The sequence below is a fragment of the Zeus faber genome (assembly GCF_960531495.2).
Source record: "Zeus faber genome assembly, chromosome: 17".
NCBI classification, from domain to species: Eukaryota; Metazoa; Chordata; class Actinopteri; order Zeiformes; family Zeidae; genus Zeus; species Zeus faber.
In genome coordinates, this window is record NC_137204.1 from 19238206 (window position 1) to 19256337 (window position 18132).

At 40.7% G+C, this 18132-nt stretch overlaps 1 protein-coding gene across 3 annotated transcripts; it reads right to left on the minus strand.

Annotated features, from left to right (window-relative positions):
- Positions 1-1209: 1209 nt before the first annotated feature.
- On the minus strand, positions 1210-16887 carry LOC307243333 (ARF GTPase-activating protein GIT2-like). 3 transcript variants are annotated; one of them, XM_080018102.1, is made up of 20 exons: positions 16718-16887; positions 15616-15749; positions 15142-15254; positions 14915-15020; positions 13057-13143; positions 12807-12937; positions 12455-12549; positions 12311-12356; positions 11995-12046; positions 11814-11886; positions 11406-11503; positions 11172-11283; positions 9363-9514; positions 9118-9270; positions 7021-7230; positions 6502-6591; positions 5444-5526; positions 4539-4694; positions 2616-2658; positions 1210-1782 (listed from the first exon to the last, which is right to left on the minus strand). In XM_080018102.1, the coding sequence occupies exons 1-20, from the start codon at positions 16767-16769 to the stop codon at positions 1573-1575; spliced, it is 2196 nt and encodes a 731-aa protein (XP_079874228.1). In that variant the 5' UTR covers positions 16770-16887; the 3' UTR covers positions 1210-1572. The 3 variants fall into 3 exon arrangements, with proteins under 3 accessions (XP_079874228.1, XP_079874227.1, XP_079874229.1); XM_080018101.1 differs by having other exon boundaries at positions 2616-2679; XM_080018103.1 differs by lacking the exon at positions 6502-6591 and having other exon boundaries at positions 2616-2679.
- Positions 16888-18132: the final 1245 nt, after the last annotated feature.

Genomic DNA, 18132 nt, shown 5'->3' on the forward strand with positions numbered 1-18132 from the left:
TTTATGCTTTATTAGCTAAAGGTTATGTTGGGTTTTTTTTTTTTTTTTTAAAACACAACGAACGACAACAGTACAAAGGAAAACAACAAGACTGCGTATGGCTTATGATATTTACAATCCCGGGCTTTGAAACCCCTTCTTGGAGAGCATTTGATCGTTTGGGAACCAGAAACGGACGTAACTGACCAATAGCAGCACAGGGATACACAGGAATACACAGGGGGTCAACACCGGACAAACTTCATACTGGTTACAGTAAGCCAACCCATAACTAAACGCTGAACGATAACATCCGGACAGTGAGAAGCATCATTTTGGGTTTTTTTTTGTATAATTAGTTGTAAGAAAATAAATGTTAACGTTTTGTTAGAGGTATGACAGATACGTTTATAAATAGAATAGCATTTGTATAATTTGCATATAGGATCAACAGACGCACAGGGTTTTTTTTGTTTTTGTTTGTTTTGTGTTTTTTACATTGCATATTTCTTAAAAACATTCATACTGGAAAAATGCTTTTAAAGAAAAATTACCAAAAAAAAAAAAAAAAAAAAAGGCTACGTTTTATTGTGACCATGAAGCTAAGCACACATCGGAGGTAAGGCTTCCACATTCCACCTGCAGAACCTACGTTAACTTTAACCACTTGGACAGACGCCGCCGTGATCATCTCGCCCACGAACCGAATACGAATTCAAAGCAGACGGAAGCAAAGCGATGGCCTCTCGCCAGATCCCAAAGGTTTTTTTGGTCTTTAAAACGTGTTGATATTTGCCGCCGCAGGAAAAAAAACTAAACAAAAATGTTCACGCGCGCCTCCTTGACCGGGCGCCAGGCTCAGAAACTCACAGAGAAACATAAAGTAGAGCGGCAATGCGCTAAGGGCTCTGTATACTATTTGAGATTTTTTTATTTTTTGTTCCAATCCACACGGGAATTTTTCATCAGGTTCGCCTGGTAAAGTGCTGCGAGTATTCATAGTGTGCACGAAAACTTTATCATACCATTTCTAACATAGGTGAGATATGCAACACAGGCTGATGAACAACTTAAGCACCGCAAAGCCTCTCTCTCTCTCTCTCTCTCTCTCTCTCTCTCTCTCTCTCTCTCTCTCTCTCTCTCTCTCTCTCTCTCTCTCTCTCTCTCTCTCTCTCTCTCTCTCTCTCTCTCTCTCTCTCTCTCTCTCTCTCTCTCTCTCTCTCTCTCTCTCTCTCTCTCTCTCTCTCTCAAAGTAACTTAGAGTGCTTGGTTACAATGAGTAAAACTGGCAAGCCATCATAATAATAATACTGTGAAATTGGAAATTAACTTCAATACTACATTATAATTTGAGTATTTGGAGAAAGGGTAAAGCCTAATTTATACTAAGAACACTTGTGATGTTTGTCTCTGGGTAAATAAAAAAATAAAAAGACCGTTTGCCTCATTACTATAAAACGTGATGGTACACTCACTATTCACGCTAGTCAGCTACAACACGTGGACGATGGATTAAAGTATTTTCTTCCCGTCGAGAGACGAACCGCCAGAGGCGGCGGTGCACGATGCAGGCTCGGGTGCAAGGGCAGATGCTCAGTTGCTGTTTTCTTTGGTCGTCACGGTAACGAGTTGCTTGGCGGCTTTGGCGATGTCGTAGGCACACTGGATGACCTGCTGCGTGACCAGCTGCATGTCGGCGGGACACTGGCTGTGCGGCGTGGCCTTCTGGCACTCCACGTGCAGCCGGCCGGCACTGGAGGTGAGCAGGCACAGGGACCCTCGCACCGTCTCCGAAAACGGCCGCTGCGGGCGGGACGGCAAACAGAGAAAGGAGGCGTAAAGACGACAGAACCCTTTTAAGGCCGACTGTACTTCACCTTCCCAATCAGGCTTTGTTGGCATTAACTAAGTTGCTAAATGACATAATGGAGTGTACTGTCATGCAGAATTTGTAATATACACTATTTAGCAAACGATCAATATTTACAACGAGTGCATTCGTTTAAACTCACACATTTTTAACCAAGCTACGAAATTAGAATTCCAACAACTCCACCCATCATGGGTCATGAACTCTGACTGTACTTGTGCTGGGTATTATCTAAAATACTTTAATATTGGTACTGATTGTGATACTTTGACCTCGATAACCGTTCCTAAATAGTAATAATTAATAATTAAATTATATATATTTTTCCCCCAATACATTTGTCTTGTCTTTATACCTGAAATACCAAGTGAAAAAACAAAAACATAATGCTTTAAAATAAAACCTTTTGCCTATCTTTAAAAAAAATATATATATATATATAGTTATATAGTATATTTTAAATGAATGACTCATAGTTCTCATAGTTCTCTCAGTGACAAAGAGCTACAGTTGTAGGGAATAGTGGCAACGCCGCCCTTACACTACAGTGTCATCAGTCCAGTGGCACTTTGCAGGTGTGTGTGTGTGTGTGTGTGTGTGTGTGTGTGTGTGTGTGTGTGTGTGTGTGTGTGTGTAAACAAACCGTTCACCATCCTTCTCATGAACATCCTCCTCCTCATCATTCTAGAAGCCGTTGGCTGTTTACCAAATAAACAAAAGCCTGGGGCAGACAAGGGGCAGCGAGCTGCTGGTGGGATCATCTTACCTTGGGAAACAGCGTGGCCATCTCGGTCACAGCCACATGGATCCTTTCTGAGCACGGTAAAAAGCTGAAACCAGGAGGGGAAAAAAACAAAAAAAAAAACAAGACACGAGGGCTTATCACCACACTCCAAAATCTTCCTACTAAAGATAATTAGAACTATTATTAAACATTGACGGACGGTCCGTCATGATAGGGGTGGTTATAACCTTCAGATAACCTCAGATTACTCGTGGTCCACGCCCCACGACACCAACAAAGCGACGATCTGTCGCCAGATGGACAACGCCGTGTCTGTGTTCCTCCCTCTTCCCAGCTTGTACTCTGGTGCTGTCTATACCGCTCTGCACCGTTTTATTCACGATCATCAGTTTAAATTGGCGGTTGGAAGAAAGACGTTCTTTCTTTCTATGCATCCTCTTCCGATAATGATAACACGTTAAAGACACCAGATAAACTTTTCCTCAACCCGACACCACTATTAACATTTAATTGTGGGGAGTGCGGGCTGCACAACTCCAGCCCAGCCGAGCTTCTCCTGTTTCTATTGTCACCAAGAGATCCAGTTTTCTCTCTTTTTCCATGTATCTGAGTGAAAGAGACACCCGGTACAATAAAAAAATGTAACACATTCAACACTTCTGCTCTACACGTTGACAAGAATATAATTTTACAACAGCCAAATGACAGCGGACTATTTAACCTCTAATACCATCTCACAAAATATATTAAATACATCAATTATGATGTGGTGTCCAAACCTAACTACAAATATCTCATTGTGAATTTTATTTGAATGTGAGGAGACACAGATACCTTTGGGTTTTTTTACCCCACTAAACCAAGACTGGAAAAAAAAACAAAAAAACAAAAACTGCAGCGTGAACAATGAAGCAAAGACAGAGCACAACTCTAATAACAAACATGAGACAAAAGCGGTGACTAAGTTCAGTCTAAGTAAAGAGAATGTCTGGTCATGTGGTTTCTCCTCTGCCGGCTTTAAGTGACACAAGGCCTCGCTGTGGCCTCGCCAGACAGAGGAGTCAGTGTCAGGGAAACCAAAGTACCAGGATGTAGAGGAAGCCCGGTGGGAGGAGGCTTCTTCACTCGCCACCCCCAACCCCCACAGGACAGAGAAACGGAGACCTAAACCCACAAGCTAGACTACACCCCTCCCCCTGCATTTGTTACTCTTTTATTCTGGGTTTATTTTGTCAATAAAAAAAAAAATTATTTAAGGACTTTCAAGTACTTTTCAAAGGACACCCCCCCCCATTTTCAAGGGCGATTTGTTTTTATTAAATGTACATTTCCTTGGCATAATCTGTGTTAAAAAACGATTCTGAAAAATCTTCCATTACAATTTGAATAACAAAACCAGTGGTAACATCCCAGATCTTCAATTATCGTGTTTTCTCCAAGGACTTGTCAACCACTTCAGCACAAAATGGGCTATTTTCAAGGTATTGCAGTCTTTAAATTTCTGAGGATGAAATTCAAGCACTTCAAGAACCTCAAGGGACCTGCCAAGAACCCTATTTAAGACGGATTTTTGGAAAAATCGCCTCTCTTATTGAATGAAGTGTTGCAGGGAAGCACTGGCGGTAAGTACTACATATTTGGAACAGGGCAGAGGGAAGTGTTAGACACGGCAGGTTTTGAGCTACAATGATTCTATGAACAAGTATTAAAAGAGTTTCCTTGGAGGTCAGATATCAAGGTAAGTCATAAGCAACTGAAATAAATCTAACCAATAATTTCTCTCCACAGAACGTCATATCACTAGAATGATTTTCTTATGAGGTAGGTCTAAAGTAAGTGGGATTCACGTTAGAAAAGCAGAAAGTGAAAGAGAGAGAATAGAACTAAGGACAAAGAAGAAGGGAAATAATCAGAACACTGCGATAGGGTTCTGTCACAGGGTACCTTTCGTGTTTGTTCTCCTGGGCAGCTCTCAGGAGCTCTTGAATGTTTTTGGTAATCTGCTCCGTCTTACAGATGACGTCCTCCGTGCAGGGCAAGGTGGCATCCGCCTCTTCGTCCTCCCCTGACTGTTCCAACGTTTCACAGCTTGCCAGAGGGCTGCGTCGGAGCCACATTTTATGTTAGAATACGGCAATGCTGACATTACGATCTGATTTCCACGTGCAAACAGTTTTTTTGGAGATGACCAAAACCCCAGATCCCAGTCAAATCAGTGCTCGCTCCTGTGAGCAATCGATTATTTTTATATATTATAATAATAATAATAATAATAATAACTAATCAAACAACTTGGACTGTTGTTTTTTTGCCGACATCCATTTTGGAATAAAAAAAAAATATATATATATATATATATATATATATATATATATATATATATATATATATATATATATATATATATATATATATATATATATATATATATATATATATATATATATATATCCTGTCTCACGCACGGTATCATGTCATTTCCTGTGTCACTTCGAGTGTTTTTGTGACAAAACATAGTTTGGAGGCCAGACAGACTCATGGGGAATTCCTCCCGGTGACAGATCTTGTAATGTGTGACCCCGTCGCCGATCAGACAACTTTGAAAGTCATGTAGTGTGTGTCCATGAAATGAAGCGCTAAAGTTAAATATGAAATTCATTTTACTGGAGTTCCTCGCCAAACTTGAAAATGTATTCGAAGGGCCATGTCTGCATAAATATTGGCCGACAGTTAAATAGGCGGCGTCTAAGTGGACTAGACAGAGATGGGATGCAGAATATGGCTTTAGGGTTTAGCTATAAAGTAATCAGTTTTTTTTTTTAAGGTTAGTGAATGTGTAAATGTCTTACCCGGTCTCCTGCAGCTCTGAGTGATTGGCTGTGTTGTCGTAGTCATTTTCCATCACGCTGCACTGTCCTTCCAGACTACACCCCTGTAATGGAGGGGCGGAGTGAATTTCTGAGATCGCACGGCTGTTTTCTGCAAAAAACTGACAAGGTTCACAAAACGACTATGAACATAGTTGTTATTAGAGAAGCTGATAAAAGCTGAACTATTCCGGCTCATGCATTTAAGGACGACGACGCCACATAACACTATTAGACAGTGTTTGATTTCAATACATATGGGGGGAGAAAAGTGGAAATTTGAAACCGGTGGCTAGATCATTTTGTGCAATACATACAGCAGTGGATGCCATTAGTAGCTCTGAATGAGTCATGATGTCAAGTACCCCCGTACCGTCTCTTCTTTTTAAACCCCAGTTCCTTCCATGGACATTGGATCTCCTTATTTGTTATTTAAGATATGATAGCAATTTATAATAATAATAATAATAATAATAATAATAATAATAATAAAAATCACAGCCGTACTGATAATAAAAATAATACTAAGGATAATAGTACGAATGGTAATAATAAGAGTAGTAGTAATGGAAGTACCACTAATAATAATAATAATAATAATAATAATAATAATAATAATAATGTAAAATTAAGACTGTAAATAAAAACACTTCAACCGAAGGGGAGCTAAGAGACTGATTCAAGTTCTTGAGAAAGAGGGCAGCAACGGAGCAATAACTTCCCTGAAGTGGATTCCCAGATTACCATTTATCGAGTGGGCCTGGGAAGCTCGGGAGGATGCAGCTAGTTTTTGATGTTTACTTCAGCCCTGAGATGTTTGCATAGGTTCTTCATAGCGCAGCTGGGGTAAATTCAGTTAATCGAACCGCAGCAGAGGCACAGTGTGCATGCAGACAGGCAGGCTACGCTGAGAGGCAGCACGAGAAGTTAAAAAGACGAGGAGTAAGGAGGGAGGAGAGTTTTGCACAAGCAAGGGGAGAGAGTCTTCCCCGTCCCCCCGGGTCCGCCTCTGAACCGAGGGGGAGAATTCAGTACTTAACCCTTCGAGATCTCTCGTCCCACGACCAGGACAGGGAGGAGGGGAAGGTAGGGAGGGAGGAGGCGGCAGTCCCCAAAGGACCCCTCCCAATCTAGAAAGGGGTCAAATCATGTTGAAAATACTCTAGGGGGGGAGGGGAATGAATTGACACAAATTACATTGAAAAACAGAGCGGGCCTTGATCCCCGTGAGGAGAGCTGTCCTAATTACTACTTTGCCGTCATCTTTTTGTGAAATCGTAAAAAGATTCCACAATCATACGTTTCCATCCAAATTCATTGTCTTCCCAAATGTTTATGTTCGGATGTTAAATATCAATGCGTCTTCTGCAATAGGTAGACATGCATTACCCATCGCATTATAAGACTACACTGCGATCGGGACTGAATAGAAGGACAAATAAGGCTCAAATTAATATTATTAATGACAATTATTTGTATGGCAATTGCGTTAACCAAAATATCACGATCGTAACTGCCTTCATCCGGGAGAAGCCCAACAGAGCCACTGTGGTACTTACATTCGTCGGGAGGGGTTGTAAGATGAGCCCATCCTCGCGGCGAAGCGCATCACCCCTGTGGGGGTACTGCCGCAGAGCCGACCCCGTCTCGTACATGGACATGGGACGGCCACCGCGTCCCGGGGGGCGATTAGACGGCTCTTGGGAGTTGTGCGGTGCGCCGGGGGCCTGCCATCTCAGCGTGGTGTTTTCGGTCTGCAGGGAGTTCAGCTGAGGAGGACAACGGTTTGTGCACAACAACACGAGCCGAGGGATGAGCTTCCAAATTCACAATGAAAGACGGAATTGGGTACAGATATCATTTCCCTCCACCTCCACAACCCATTCCGAGACCCCAACAAAATATTCCAGACCTGCCGACCTTGGGAAAAGTAACATCTCGTAACGAGGCGAATCACATCGTATGCGAGCTACTAAGGCTAACTACATACAGTAAACAAATTGCGCTCATTAGGATATACCCCTTGAAATGCATCATCTCGTAAAGTTACCGAATATGTTTACAAGCTAGAGATACACCGATTGCAATTTTCTTGGTCGATTCCGATTTAAAAAAATCTGACCTGGCGATTCAGATTTTGGCAGACATTGACCTTTAAATAACTTACACATTGTTTTCAGATCATTTTGAGTTTATATCCGTGATCTGAGAAATCTAATTTTCTTATCATTTGGTCTCACTCGGTATATCTGCTGTACGTCAATGACAAATACATCACGTGATCTGATCACGCTCACGTGAAAGGACAGCTGCACATACGGACTACCGCTGCAATTTTCAGTAACCACAACAGTGAGATTGCTGATTTTGACACTGTGTTTACTATTGTCCATTGTTCACTATGGAACAATAGTAGACCATGCAACTGTCACTGAGTTCCAATCAAATAAATTCTAACAGGGAACAGTCACTGAGTTCCAATAAAATGGGACCGCTGCCAAGTAAAATTTTAGTGCAAGTTAAGTTACAGCTTGCATTAACATTTCACTTGGCGACAGTCCCATTTTACCCACTGAGTACAGTTGTAAGATACAACATAAAACTAACATGGAAATGTCCAGGTCAAACTTCAAATAAGTCTCTTTCACAATATACATTTATACAAAATATATATTTATAGTACATTTATATATTATATATATTATATATATACACATTTATAGTATATTTATATGGTACTTGCCATACCAAAATAAATTGCAATCATTGCAAAAAGAAAAGTAATAATAATAAATTACCGACTCTTCGAACCGTCACCGACTTGTTTTACTGAGTGACTCGTCCAGAACAGAGTCTCAAAAAAAAAAAGAGCCAAACATTTCATCATGATCGGAGCTTGTGTACTTGGAACAACCAGAGCAGACGCTGCAGTGACAGAGATAAATACCCAGTTTGCACAATTTCAGAATATTGTCAGGCAATAGAATGTTTCTCCAATAAACATCAGTCTCTTTTTTGAGCGTCAACCACGCATCTACGTTACATTACGTTGCATAACATTTGTATCGGGTTTGAGTATCGGAGCATTTTGACGAGTACATGAGCACAGTATCGGGCGTTTAAATTTGACCGGGGCAGTCTGAAAATATCTCTTATCGGCCAGTCGCCGTGATTTGAAGTCAATACAGACCAAAACAATTATGTCCCTTCTGTACAGTTTCCCTATGACAGCCATTTTTCCTTTGGCAAACAAAATGCCAACAGAAAGTGCTGATGACATCAGCCACCTTGAAGCATGACCTTTCAAAAGACAAATCTTGCTCCAAGATGTTGTGCAAAAGAAAGACAAAGGGGGGTGAATATTTATAAATGGTTGACATTTAATTTAAATTGTAGTTTTTAATTTTCTAAACCGCAATATAATTTTCTTTCTTTTTGAGGGGCTGCACTGTGAAAATAATGATTTACAAAACAAAATGCACAAATAGATGATGTGAAATTCACGTGGAAAAAAGGGTGGAGGACTGAATACTTTTCAAGCCACTGTCGATTAAATAAAATTGCAAATGGACCTTTCACATAACAAAATTAGCACTATTATCATAGTAAGGGTTCAAAATAGTTTGATTTAAAATAGAGGTGCAGCCGTGACCAACCTTGCTCTGCATCATTCGCAGCTCTTCACTCAAGTGACAGTTGACTTTGAGAAGCTGTTGTATTTTTGCTTCAGAGGCAGTGAGGGCACTCTTCACTTCCATAAACTCCTGCACGGTGATAGGTCCATCGGAGAGGTCGGATGATTCGGAGCTCTGTAGCGAAAGACGTTAAATGAAGAATATCAAATTTTAACGGTTCATAGAGTTAAATCTATTCAGAAAAATGACACACATGAAAGACTAACCTTGGCCCTCCCGTCATTGCAACTGTCCCTGGTTGTGGCCTCCCTGTCCAGGTCTTCATCTGACGCGACGCTGTCATAATCTGGCTGGTCGTTATCCTGGCTGTCGCTTCCATGGCAACTGTCTATTCCTTTCAGGATCAGCTCCACGTCCTCTGAGGAGACAAAAGAGATCGAAGCATTGAGAATATGATATGATTGAATCATGATGACTCATGATTGTTTTCTTGCTTTTTTTTAGCAAAATATATTAAATCATATACAATTCCACAAATGCCTTAATTAAGGTGTTTTTGATGACGCAAACTCATTGTTTCTCAATTTTTTTAAATATGAAACAAACATCTAAAAACAAGCATTGTGTTGTATATGGAATGTATAGGATGAACTACTGTATATGATGTATAAGAACCAATATGGTTTGTGAAGCTCTTTCAGACATGGCTGTAATATACCATTTGTATGTTAGCAGAAATGTGACCTGCCTAATTGGACTCAGTTACCATAATGTAGTACTACTCCCTGTAAACTACTGTCTATATGTGTATGAATTTATTCTTATTATTTCATTTTTATGTCTCATTTGACTTGCACTGTTCTGTCAATTTCTGTTGTTGCAACACCTGAAATTTCCCTTGGGGATTAATTAAATAGGGGTTTTTTTTCTAGGTTTTTCATGGGCTGGTGCTTGTGGTGTTAAGTAACAAAGTAAAAATACTTTTTACTGTACTTGAGTATTTGTGCTTTACTTGAGTCATTATATTTCTGTCTACTTTTACATTTAGCCCCAAAAAAGTTTTCTTTTACTCCAAAACATTTCCCCTGAACACCTACATTTCTCGCTACAAAAAAAACAACCTGAGGAAAACTGGTAGCCAATGATGTTAGTGAAGCTATTTATCACAAAGTTTTGTTTTTTTTTTTACAGTGATAAAAAATTGAATTAAAAAGAAATAATCCTGTCTGGCGCATGATATCGCATAATTTTCCGGAGTCACTTCTCGCGTGTGTTTTCGTGACAAAAGGTAATTTGGAAACCCGACAGACTCGTCAGGGATTCCTCCTGGTGAAAGATTTTGTAATGTGTGACCCCCCTGTCACCGATCAGTCATGTAGTGTGAAACCACAATACTGCAAGATTCCAATTAACAAGGCAGAAAGTTGTGTAGTCTGAACATCACAGCGATCTGACAACTTTGAAAGTCCACGGTACTAAAGTCCACGGCATCATGCATGCTTCTTACCGAAATAAGTGCCTATTACGCTTACCGAAAAATACAGAAATATTGGCAACCAAAATAAAATCTGGGAAAAACAAAAGCTCATAGCAAAAAAACAGCGTTTACATTTACTTTTGATACTTAAGCACATTTGATACCATATAATTACTTTTGATACTTAAGCACCAATTACATCAAATACTTTGAGACTTTTACTCAAGTAGTATTCCAATGACTGACTTTCACCAGTGTAGTTTGAGTAACATCTCTACATTTACTCAACTGCGGCTTTCGAGAACTCTTTCCCCACCGCAGCAAACAAACATATTCAGAATGGAATTTTTTTTTTTTTTTATATATTTTGTTATGTTTTTACAGGTCATTAGAAAGGATTATAGTACTACTCACACAATATTATCACAACTTCTTATTTTAGGGCCTGTAAAAGGCAGACAAACCTATTGTAATTATTAAAAAAAATATAGGATATTTGCTATGACCATATATTAAACTGCAATGTGGGGCATTATAATACAAATAATAAGATGTATAAAGATTAAAAAATTAAAACAACATGAATCTTTTACGGTACCTTTTAGACTTTCACAGGAATTACCCCACTGCCGACGTTTAGCATCAGTCAGAATGTCAATCACAAGCGTGGCAAACTCGTGAGCGTTGAATCTCGCCAACTTTTGTCGACCCTAAGAAAATAAAAACATGAAGTCAAGACGGAGTTAATATGGCAGCGGTGTCGTGGTTCGAAAAACACTGAAAACATGCTACACTCCACAGAATCATGCGGAGAAAGGAGATGAACACCGGCCTGGTTCCTGGTGGAGGAGTACTCCGGGTTGACAGGGAGGAACGGCACAACAGTGGCGTCAGTCACTAGTGTGCTGTGGTTCTGCGTAGCCAGCCATACTGAAACAACAAAAACAGAGCTATAACAGAAGGAGCAAGCTGGCTTTTAAATCAAAAAATGTTTGTGAATTTACATACAGTAGCAACCCATAAGAGAGAGAGAGAGAGAGAGAGAGAGATCTATCTATCTATCTATCTATCCATCTATCCATCCATATAAATGTGTTTTTTTAAAGAGTAATCTTAAGGATTTCCACTTTAACTAATTAAAGTTTCATGAAAATGGTGGCTTAAATAAAAATAATAAATAAATAAAATAAAAAAACATTTGGTAGCATGTTTTGTGTTTCCACAGTTCCTCAAAGTTCACCTGCGTCGGTTTCCCTCCGGTCAACTTCATCATAAACATCCATGGCAAGTTCCTCAAACTGATGGTTACTTAGCTGGATATAAACAATGCAAAGCAGAATAACTCGTTTATTATCTCAGAAATCAAAACGTAACAAGAGCCATTTTAGAAAGGCATACAGAATTCATCAAATTCATCTCACCGACTGTAGTTTCTTCTTTGCAGCTTTGGCAAATTCTGATAAATCCAAGCTGCTGTGAAAATAAAAATAGCGTTTTATCTTTTAGACAATATGTACAATAAAAACAAGAGGAAATACAGTAAGCAACTCAGTCAAACATACTTACTTATTTCTTATCCATCAAGATAATGCAGAATAGAAAAATCAAAGACAAGTAAGGACTGTTGATTAATATTATTACAACTTAGCCTGTAAACAGTGGCTCTGAGCAGGATGCTTCCTTTTACATTTATAACACTGAATTATTTGGTGTTTTCTGCTTAGTAAAAATCCTTACCTGTCTGCCATTTGTGGGATAATGAAGTGTTGCCCATTTCTATGATCTACAATACAAATACAAACATGTTAGAATACCGAATATAAAGCATCTCCATCCAAACCGTCTTTGATTGTGAAAGTAATGGATGCTCCCCCTTCTTACCCGGCCGTCTCCCACATAGATAAAATGTCAACCGGTCAGTGAGTTCATACTGAATCTCTACCAGTCTATCTGCGAGCTCCTGGTGTCCAGCTTGTCTATAAAGTGTGAAAATAAGGTATACATTTCATTTGCAATTAAAACGTTCAAATTAAATGAAAAAAATAATAATAATAATAATTAAAAAAAAAAAAAAAAAAAAAAAAAAAAAAAAAAAAAAAAAAAGATTTTATATCAGTAATATATATACCTTACCAAAAATGTTAAATATGCGTTAACATAATGTGAGCAAATTATAATTGTCATTAAAATCGCTCCTCAAGAAAGCTTTACCAAACAGAAACTCATGCATTACCTCGCATAATCAATGGGGGTCTTCCCACCCGTGTCCAGAGCTCCAGGATCAGCTCCATAAACAGCCAACAGCTCTGCTTGAAACATCTGGCCCGCTTTCGCTGCTATGTGCAATGGGGTGTTGCCCTTGTCCTGAAACCAAAACCCAACACCGATTTCACAGCAAGACACCTCCCAGATGCTGGTACTGTATTCCCTAGGACATCAACACCTAAAGGTCGTTTAACTTTGTTTATACCTAATCAACTTACTGGATGGAAAAAGTTAGCTTGTGCTCCCAAAGATAGCAGCCTGAGGCAGGTCTCCAGGTTCCCAGTCCGAACACTTGAATGGAGTTGCTGGATTAAATTTAAAAAAGAAGAAAAAGAATAGAGCACTGCATTACATAAAAGGTCCAAACAATAGCGCATCAGTGTACTACTAGTGCTCTTTCAATGCGACTGTCGCTCATTTAAATGGGCAATCTATTGTGGATGAGCTACATACATGTATATACAACTGCAACTTGAGCGAAGTACCATGGAGGTGGCGTTATCTAGAATAATCTGTGACTTCAATATTTTCTTTAAGCTTCAAAAGGCAGAGTGCTCGGAAGTTCAGAAACGTCATGAACGTGCTGTTCGGTACAGAATAGAGAGCATCAAAAAAGTTGTTCTCTGAAAAAGTTGAAACGGTCGTTATTGTGATGATCACTTCAGTCATTCAAATTCTTACAGAGAGACTCTAAGCAGCTGGCCAGTGTTACTGCTACACGTGGGCTTGGTTTTATTAAGAACGTCATTGTGCAACAGCCATCCTAATAAAGGCTCTTCATCTTTTTTTTTTTTTTTTTTTCCTCTCTCCAAAGAAGAAAGATTTTTCTTCTGTGATCTGTCATTGAATGTATTTGGATAATTGGACAGATTTTAGGAATGGTCCCAGCCAAAAAGAGACAAATGTTAAAGTAAACAGAGCAATCAGAAAAAAAAACAGCACAGAGAACTGAACAGGATAGAAGACAAGAAAAATAAGATTAGGAATATAACGGATTATCTGTGATGAGAAATGATTTAAAATGAAACAAAGTATTGTTTTATGGCAGCAATAAAAAAGCATACATGTTTCAACCAAGCAATGTTTTGTTTCAGTGTTGAGAAGTGTTAAATGTGAATTTGTTTCAGGCTCAAGGAGATTTGTTTATTCAATGTGGTGTGGACAATGTGAGCGTGAATTTGGGACGTTAGCCATCCTCCTGTAAACACGACGACGCACCACTACGGTTCACTTCATTGTCCATTAAGTTTGGATGATTGGACGCTGCGTCGGGCATTAAGCTTTACATAACAATGTCTTTTATATTGCTGGATTGCTACACTTAGCTTTCACAATACCACTAAAGCCCCTTTCACACACAGTTCTGGTAAATTAGTGGGATAACCTTTCAGGCACTGCTAGTGATTCTCACTATTCATACGAGCTACATTCCGGAACATTCCCGTCTTGCGCCTTTTCACAAATGCCATGCTAGTGCCGGAATAGATGGAGCAAGGCACAGTCCAGTGGATGGCGGTAATACAACATACAACACGTAAAAATGTGACTGGCAAAAATATAAAGCTTTAATGAGCCTGAAAAAAAAAATGATGGTTTTCTATCAGCTGCTGGAAAGAACAACACTAAGCAACACCTGAACAATTTGAACTTGCAACTGCAGGCTGATTTCAAAGCCGGGGGGTAAGGCCTGGATTATGCTTCTGCGTATGTACACGTAAACCTCTCGGAGGCGGAGTGACGCAGCGAAGGGTGTTATGGGTAAGCGTTGCATTGTGCGGTCCTGCGTGTCAAACAAAGCCATTGGTTGAACAGCCCCACTATTTGTCGCTAGCATCCATTTATGACTCAAAGAGCTTCTGTTTTGCAGCTAACAAAAGTCCAATGGCAAAAAGCACTTTTTTTTTCTCAAAATGATATGATCACTAACACATTACATTGGCCCCGCTCACATGACCCTCTGATACAAACAGCTGACAAATTTAAGCCTAAATCCCTAAACTTTATTTAGCTACTGCTGTCTTTGATAAGACCGGCGAAATTGAGGAACACACAAAGTAAGAGCTTGTCCTCGCTCACCTTGCTGAGGTCTTTTGTGGTCACATTGTCATCCTCGCGACAGGGCATCCGATGAACGTACGCCAACATCTGATACTTGGCCTTGATGAACTCAGTCTTGTTGGGACTAAAAACAGTAAAGACACTCACAAACCAAGACTCCCGAGGCTGAAAACATCCATTGGTTCTTTTGAGACCCCCCCCCATTTAGACCGCATCCGATAATAACACTCAGCAAAAACACTCACTGGACTCGGTCCTGTGGGTTGGCCTTGCGTTTCCCACTCCCTGCGGAGGAGGGATCCAGGAGGCTGTGCTCCCATATTGAGTTAGCTCCATTGGCATAGAGTGTCTGCACCATCTAGGACAAAAAGCACCATAATGTCACTATGCTATCGCAGGCAAGACAGGGTGTCTGCGGGTGTCAAGAGTTAAATTCAATACTTTTTAAGACCATTGTAAGACATATTTTAACGAAATGAGCAATGGACTTATAGACACAGAACATAAAAAAAATATAGAATTTCAGACAACACGTTTATAAGGGACCTGCAGACGCCCTGCAAGATATCTTGGTAGCATATTTGTATGCTCCTGTAGAACATATTTCAGAGGAACCACGTCATCTGGGTATCTGGTAAGAACGTCTGATGCGTTCAGACACAACAACTTGCGCAGATAGGCATGAGGGATCACGTCAGTGTGTTTTCTGTTCGTCTGACCTGTAGCTGAGAGGGCGGCCACGGTGTATGAGTCAGATGCCGGACTTGGGAGCTGTGTCGACCCAGACCCCGGTGGATGCTGCAGCACTCATCACAGACCAACACACCCCGGTTCACCGAGGCCCAGCGGGGCTCTGGAGGATAGATGGATGGAGGGATGGACCAACAGGCAGATAGAAAGATAGATTACTGCGTTTACAGCGTCTCACATCAAAATGAAGCGATGAGTATAAAAAAGGGTAAAAAAAAAAAATGGCAACAAACCCAAAATCTAAAAAAACAAAAAAAAAAAAAAAAAATCGAATGCATTAACATAAAAATGTACTCGATTTTTTTTTAAGAAAGACGGCAATAAGCAAAAAACAACAAACAAACATCTCTACCACCAATTCACATTTTGGCAATAGTAGGAAAATGCAGATACATCTCGTCATCATCACACATACACACATCACATACATCTACTGTATATCCATAATAAAAGCTGTACATACACCGTGTGTATCACGGTGGAAAACAAAACTGGAATAACAATATAATATAATACAGAACTGTACTGACAAAGATGGGTGTTAAGATGCAGTGTACGTGGGGCATTTCTTCTCGTCCTCGTCATGGCGTGTTTACGGTATGACGATAAGAACGGACTCCCAATCACAACACAAGCTAGAGATAAGCCGTGCATCTCCCATAGACGACGGCGCGGTTTCAACAAACTCCACAGCACAAATAATCACCCAAATCGAAACAATAACAGTAGTAAAAACTAGTAATTGGCCCGACTTTAATGGAGCAATTGTTTGTAAAAGTTTGGCTAACACGTCAACTTAGCCGCTCGCAAATTAATAATTGAATAGAAACGCAGCTTCCAAGTCACCAACCGAAGTCGATGAAACCTCAAGTGTTGTTTTATTTTATTTTTTATATATATTTTTTTCAAACAAAGCTCGTCTAAAAAGGTGTATCTAGACGGTGGAAACGTGAAGCGAGCCTTGTTGTTATAGGTTAGCTCGTCGGGCTAGGCGTTGGGACGTTCTGCCGCTGGGTTGGATGGAGGCTACATGCTAAATGCTACATGCTAACGCCCGCCGGGCTGACTCACCCACGGCGCTGCAGTCGGCGCACACCTCCCTGCTTCGCACCCGCTTCGACATCCTTCAACTCCGCAGAAATTTCCACCGTGAAAAACTCTCCGCGCGAAGCGTTGTTTCCCCACAACTGGACGGCGACCGGCGGCAGGGCGTTCCGGCGTTGAGACAGCGGCGGCTTGTCTCCTCCCCTCCGTGGACCAACAAAGCAGCGGGGTCCCGTTTGCCGTGCTTCCTTTCCTTGCCTTCCCTTCCCTTTCCTCGACCGCCCCTTCCCCTCCTTCCCTTTTCCTTTTACCTTAATTTCAGTTCCTTGCATTTCCGTTCCTTTCCTTTCCTTTCCACTTTCCTTCCTTGCCCATTTTCCTTTTCTCCCTGCCCTCCTTCATCCTTTCCTTTCCTTCCCCTTCACCCCCCCCCCTTTCCTTCCTTGCCTCTTTCCTCCTTCCATCTGCTCTTCCCTCTTTCCTTTCCACCTTCCTTTCTTGCCTATTTTCCCTGCATTTACCTCCCCTCCTTAATTCTTTCCATCCCTTCTTCCATCCCTCCTTCATCCTTTCCTCCTTCCACCCATCCTTCCCTCATTCATTCCCCCCTTCTTTCCTTTCCTTAGTTCCTTCCTTTCTACCTTATTTCATTCCTCCCTTCCCACCTTTCCATTCCTCCTTCCTTCCTTCAGTCCTCCTGTCCCTCCTTCCATCTTCCCTTCACTCATTTCTTCTCTCTTCATCTGCTCTCTTTCCTTCCTTCCTTCCTTCCCTCCTTCTTACCTTCTTTCCTCCCTCCCCTCCTTCTTTCCTTCAATCCCGCTGTCCCTCCTTCCATCTTCCTTTCATTCATTTCTTCTTTCCTACCCGATTTTCTTTCCTTCCTTCCTTCTTTCCTACCTTCTTTCCTTTCTTCCTTCCTTCCTTCCCTCCTTCCATCTTCCCTTCATTTCTTCTTAGCTACCTGCTTTTCTTTCCCTCCTCCCCTCTTTTCATCCTTCCTATCTTATTTCCTTCCCTTCCTCCTTCCTTCCTTCAATCCCGCTGTCCCTCCTTCCATCTTCCCTTCATTAATTTCTTCTTTCCTACCCGCTTTTCTTTCCTTCCTTCCTTCTTTCCCTCCTTCCTATCTTCTTTCCTTTCTCCCTCCTTTCCTTTCCTCCTTCCTTCCTTCAATCCTGCTGTCCCTCCTTCCATCTCCCCTTAATTAATTTCTTATTTCCTACCTGCTTTTCTTCCCATCCTACCTTCTTTCCTTCCTCCCTTACTTTCCTCTTTCCTTCCTTCTTTCCCTCCTTCCTATCTTCTTTCCCTCCTCCCGTCTTTCCTTTCCTCCCTCCTTCCTTCAATCCTGCCGTCCCTCCTTCCATCATCCCTTTATTCATTTCTTCTTTCCTACCTGCTTTTCTTTTCATACTTCCTTCTCCCCTACCTTCTTTCCT

Coding starts and splice junctions, on each gene's coding strand:
- LOC307243333 (XM_080018101.1), bottom strand. CDS start 16,769: ATGTCGAAGCGGGTGCGAAGCAGGGAGGTGTGCGCCGACTGCAGCGCC. Junction 12,550..12,806: donor ACCCCCATTGATTATGCGAG/GTAATGCATGAG, acceptor CACACTTTATAG/ACAAGCTGGACACCAGGAGC. Junction 11,284..11,405: donor ACTCCTCCACCAGGAACCAG/GCCGGTGTTCAT, acceptor TTATTTTCTTAG/GGTCGACAAAAGTTGGCGAG.